This window comes from Triticum aestivum, chromosome 5B (assembly GCF_018294505.1).
Source record: "Triticum aestivum cultivar Chinese Spring chromosome 5B, IWGSC CS RefSeq v2.1, whole genome shotgun sequence".
Taxonomy (NCBI): Eukaryota; Viridiplantae; Streptophyta; class Magnoliopsida; order Poales; family Poaceae; genus Triticum; species Triticum aestivum.
This window is the reverse complement of record NC_057807.1, coordinates 494,548,173-494,553,963: the sequence shown is the minus strand read 5'-3', so window position 1 is coordinate 494,553,963 and position 5,791 is coordinate 494,548,173. Positions and strand designations below refer to the sequence as shown.

General features: G+C 45.0%; 1 protein-coding gene across 1 annotated transcript; it reads right to left on the bottom strand.

Annotated features, from left to right (window-relative positions):
* Positions 1-1,463: 1,463 nt before the first annotated feature.
* Positions 1,464-3,292, bottom strand: LOC123116597 (disease resistance protein RGA2-like). Its single transcript, XM_044537536.1, has one exon. It carries the CDS (start codon positions 3,290-3,292, stop codon positions 2,051-2,053), a length of 1,242 nt encoding a protein of 413 aa, XP_044393471.1. The 3' UTR covers positions 1,464-2,050.
* Between the last annotated feature and the right edge of the window lie 2,499 nt (positions 3,293-5,791).

Genomic DNA, 5,791 nt, shown 5'->3' with positions numbered 1-5,791 from the left:
TTCCTCCACCCTGTGAATTTGCAATCGCTCGAGGGAAGTGAAGCCATTCATCACACCAGGTAATTCTGTAAGGCCACAACAACAATCCGCATAGAGAACCCTCAGCTTTGCTAGATCTCCAAGGTTTGAAGGCAGGGCCATCAGGTTCTTGCACTAGGTAATCTGCAATTCCTCCAGGGATGCAGGCAACTTGGGAATCTCGAATAAAGTGCGACAATTGCGAATATCGAACTTCTTCAGATGAGACAGTTGCAAAGTCTCGTCAGACGTTGAACCCCTCCCCTCCAGGTTGGCACAAGACCAAATATGCAGACAACGGAGGCGTTGCAAGCTCTGGAGCTCCTCTGTTGGCCAGCGGGCAAGATCATCACACTGATTAAGCCACAATTCTTTCACAAAAGAAAAGCATTCCTAAAGGCCAAGTTGCGATTTTGACAATCCTGGTGTTGTTAAGAAGCAGTTGGGACCATGAAGCTTCAAAAACCGAAGGGTTTCCGCATGTGTCTCTGGGTTTGCTGGTCCTCTAGAGGCACCATCATCATGTTCGCGAGCGAGAGAACAGTTAAACCGACAAGAGATGGCCAAGAGCCAAAGGCATATTTGTACACACGATACCTTTTCCATCGCATCGGAGGTCACACAATGATTTTAGATGTGCAAGTGAACTCATTGGAAGACTACAGCAGTTTTCTATGTTCAGATCTTTCAGGACGGTGCTTTCCGGAACACTTGCAAGTTTCGGGCAATCCTTCATTTTTAACACTTTGAGCATTGGGAACATTATCAACCTATCCGTCTCTCTTACACTGTTCTCTACCCATATCTCCAAGTTGGGTAACTTATTTAAAGTCATTTCCGTTAACTTCGAGAAAATCCGAACAGGGGTGATGTATCCTACACCTTCCACCTCAAGACTATTACATAATATGGTCAGGTTACACATGTCGTGTAGCAACAAATACTCAAGAGAGTCTGACAGCCATACAATAGGTATACTCTTGCAGCTTGGGCAGTTGGACATATCAAGCTTTCTCAGGCAGCGGAACATCTCAGGCTCTCTCATCCATTGCGATATTTCTAGGCCACCATATCCATGCACCCCCAAAATTTCAAGCTTACTGTGAGGTATAAGAGACTGCATCACTTCTTCATCATTACAAGCCTCATCTTCAAGCATGTCATATTTCCCACGTCCCCAATGCATCAACAATTCACTTATATTCTGCTTCTGGTGGATATTGACTTCTTTAACATTGTTTTCACTCTTTATTTTTCCCAAATTGTATAGTTCTAACCTATTTGAAAGGTGCCTCAGATCTTTGAGCTGCTCAATTCCACATCCAACTTCAATATCGACAACAAAATTTGTTAGGGTATGAAGGTCGTGCAGTAGTCCAATATTTGGAGGCATCCGTTCCAAACTACTACAATTAAAAAGATAAAGATGGATAAGCTTCCTCATAGTACTCATGCCTCCTGGTAACTGTTGTAGAAGGCTGCAACCATTGAGCCTCAAAGATTGCAAGTTATACAACAAATATATTGAATTCGGCAATCTAATAATGCCAGACATGGAAAGATCCAGATACCTCAAATGTTTTCCATTTATGACGTGATTATGGATAATAGAAGGATTGTAGCAACACAAGACTCTTAACGATTCCAGTCCTGACTCCTTAAGATTCTTGGGTAGTATTAATGGCTCAAAGAAAGTGCAGAGAGAGACGGTGTCTTTCAACACACTACTATTATGCTCCTGTTCAGACCATACATATACAGTTGTCATGTGACGAACATCTTTTATCATTGCCTTTTGCTGAACCAGCTCTTCTATAGTTGCACATTCGTCCGTGACATCTTTCGCTAGGTCATGCATTAAATCATGCATTTTACATCCAACTGCCTCATATCTTGTGCCAATGGAATAAAGTTTCTTTGTCTTCACATCTTGGAGGAAGGATCTCCAAACCAAATCACAGAAAATGGATTCTCCCTTCTGTGTCAAATCCACTGTGCCTTCTTCTTGAATAAAACCATTTGCTATCCATAGCTAGATCAATATGTCCTTTTCCATCTCAAAGTCCTTGTGAAAGAGCGGACAGAAGGCAAAACATTGCTTCATTTCGGATGTCAAGTGTCGGTAGCTCAATTTCAGTATGGATAGGATCTCATCTTTGCCTCTTAAACTATCCCCAATACTGCTTTCTTCTATGGCCTCCCATTCCTGCACTAGTTGTTTGGAACTCATCAGGCCACCCATCGTCTTCAGAGCAAGAGGGAGCCCCCTGCATTTCTTGACAATATGTTTGACAATGGCGACCAACTCTGCTCGCTCCTCTACACCATTACTAAAAGATTTCTTCGAGAACAGTTCCCATGAATCCTCTTCGCTTAGACATGCTAGCTTATGAGGTCCTAGCGTGCCCATTATGGACGCCACTTGCTGGTTTCGACATGTGACAACTACAACACTTCCTGGCCCACCAACAGAACAGAGCAGTGGCTTCAGATCGTCTTCCCACTTCCTCTCCTCTTCATTCCATATGTCATCAAGAACAAGGAGATACCTTTTCTGCCCAATGACTTCCTGAAGTCGCCCCCGCAATATCTCGAGGTTGTCTGGCAAGTTGCATGTTACCTTGGTAGCCAATTCAATGACTGATCTCACAAGAGTAGTGGCTCCAAAGTTTTCAGAGACACAGCGCCACATGCTCAAATGAAAATGGTGCTGGACCCTGTGGTCCTTGTACACCATCTTGGCAAGAGTCGTCTTGCCCAAACCTCCCATCCCAAAGATTGGCAGCACCTGCAACTTCTGATTATCTTGCTTGTCGAGCAAAAGTTTCACCACCACCTCCTTGTCATCATCCCTTCCAAAGATCTCCGCATATTCATCCAGTGCTGAGTGTGTCTGCTGGCAAAGAACCTGCGGCGGCTCCACACTGTTCAGCAGGCCAAAAGTGTTCATCTCTGTGACAAGTTCATTGATCTTCTCGAGGACGTTTCTCAGCTTCCTGCTCATAGTAAGACGGAAGAGTAGCGGGCTGTGTGACGTGAAGTGGCTGAGTACCTTGTGTGTCCTGGACACGCCGATCTGGGCTTGGCAGTGCAGCGCCTCATACTGGAAGTCGTCGAGGACGTCGTCGGCCTCATAGGTGACGGTCCTGAAGTCCTTCATCCACCTCTTGACATACTGGTTGGTTTCGCTCTTCACCTTGGCACCGGTCAGCTTGCACTGGACGGCTAGCAGCTGGCGCTCCAACTTGTAGCGGTCATCATCAACACCGCACATGCGGGTGCCGGTTTGGACGAGGGCGCCTGCCACCTTGCTGGCCACGCCTCGTATTACAGGAAGAAGCGGTGATTCTGCCATGGTACTGTTAATTGAGTCTCAATGCTGACCAAAAAGAGATCGACCTACTGCAGTGCATATTAGGTGAAGACTAAGTTAGGCGTGCAATAATGCAGAAAGAACTAAAGATTAGGTGAAGATGGGTCCATCATGGAAGGTGAGGTTAGGATCAGTATACTTTGGGCAATTTGTTTATGTCAAGGGCTCAACTCCTCCAAAAAAACTCTCTGAAGTTCCCGCAAAAAAAACCTCCTCCAAAAAAGGGTGAGAAAAACAAATTGAATGCCCCACAAAACTATTTATTTCTGAGAGTCTAATCTTAGCTTCATCTTGACTATATTTTGCCAGCCGATAACTTCCTAGTGAAATTTTTACGTTTCACTCAGTTAATGACTAATTCACAATACATTTTCTCAACCCACGAACTGAACTTTGTTGATTTTGCTAATGAAATCTGGAGCGATGGGTTATTTATCAGAATAAGAAACAACTAACGAACTAGCAGACATGACTGCTTTACTGTAAATTTTAGATTCATGGATAATGAACTAAGTGTAGTTAAGGCATTTCTAACCGATTCCCTGTCCGGCGTTAGAGAAGTAGAAAGTCGGTTTACTCCTCTAACGTGCAACTAACAGATCTCCAATCCACCGCACTCAGGCGTCAACCTTCTCCCTAAATATACTTGGTCGCTGAGGCTCTAGGTAAAAGCTGCGCCTCTCCCTTACGTCGCCCCCCGCTCACGCCTCTTCATCGGCGCGCCTCCCGGCAACCGCCCGTCGGCCCCGCCGCTACCTCGTTTCCTTCCTTGGCCCTTGTCGCCTTTCTGCCTGGCGTCGAGCCTATTCGTCCCCCGTCGTTGTTGTCGGAATCAAGGTGAAACGCAGCCGCCGCCGCCATAGCCGATTCATCGGATTGCTTCGGAACTTCTCCATTTTCTGTCGCCCGCCACATCTCACCTTGCTTGCACACCACTGCATGTCATTCGCACGCGTCGCTGCACGCCGATTTGGTCTAAACGACACCGGTCAGTCGGTGCACCACTACCGCACCGCAAGTGTTCAACGAATTTCCTAGGTGAGTTTTTTGTTCGTTTATTTTGAATCGAGCCGTTTGGATTGAACCTAGCCATTTGAAATGTAGATGAAGAGGTTGAGGGAGATGATCTTGGAGGACTCCTTGTCATCTGAAGAGGAAGAAGACGCCGATGATGTTCAACGGCCTAAGAAAGGATCAGTTTGGCTGCATACACATCAACCGTGAAAGAGCGGAGGCCACGCCAAGATCATGAGAGATTACTTTGATCCAAAGCCAACCTATCCGGAGAAGTACTTTTGCCAACGCTTTTGGATGCACACAAGCCACCTTGGTCAAACACAATTTTGCGTCCAAAACGCAAAGAAAACATTCACTTTGCCCAATGTCATGAAGCTGCTAGGAAAGATGTTGAGAGAGCCTTCGGTGTGCCTCAGAAACACTTTGTAATTGTCTGTGGCCCTGCCGAGTACTAGAGCTCCAAGGTTCTGTGGCGGATCATGACTTGTTGCATCATATTGCATAGCATGATCTTCGAAGACGAGAGGGATATGTCTAAGAACTTTCTGTACATCACCAATGGGACTCAGATTGAGCCAGAGTATGATACGAACATGATCCTAACATATACTTGAGGAGCATCGCAAGATCGAGAACCGACAAGTTCACACTGAGCTCCAACAAGATCTTGTTGAACATCATTCGCAACGTCTTAGCGAGTCCTAGTTGTTCTATCACTTGATATTTGCTACATTTGGAACATTCAGCGCGTTTAAATTTGAATAATTCTCTTTGTAAACTTTGAATTCGGTTTGTAAACTATATTCGCGATTTGCTTGAACATTCAAATTTATGTTTAGTTTCTACATGTGTGCTAATATGTAGTTTGATATATACTAGAATTGCAAAGTTTAGAAGAAACAAAAATTTACTCTGTTAATTATAGGAGATCGGCTAGGTCCGGCCAAAACTTAGTGAAGTAAATATACTCCACTAACGGTTTACTCCACCGGATACTACACTATTTTTAAGGGGTCGGTTAGAAATGCCCTTTTTTGCGAGAAAACTTCTGATCTATTCATCTTCAGTCATGACAGTACAACGAACATCAGAAATAATAAAAATTACATCCAGATCCGTAGACCACCTAGCGACGACTAAACACTGAAGCAAGCCAAATACGTGTCGTCGTCATTGCCCATCCTTGCCGGAGTCAGGCTAAACTTGTTGTAGTAGCTAAACAGTCGGGAAGTCGACGTGCTAAGACCGCATAGGATCAGCACAGCAGAACAACAACCACCATCAAGGAAGAGTAGGAGAGGGGGATATTTGAGCTAACCAACTTGCGTTCCAACGGTGCTTGTTGGGGGCCAGCAAGGGTGTATTAGTATACGGTATACATGA

Coding starts and splice junctions, on each gene's coding strand:
- LOC123116597 (XM_044537536.1), bottom strand. CDS start 3,292: ATGTGCGGTGTTGATGATGACCGCTACAAGTTGGAGCGCCAGCTGCTA.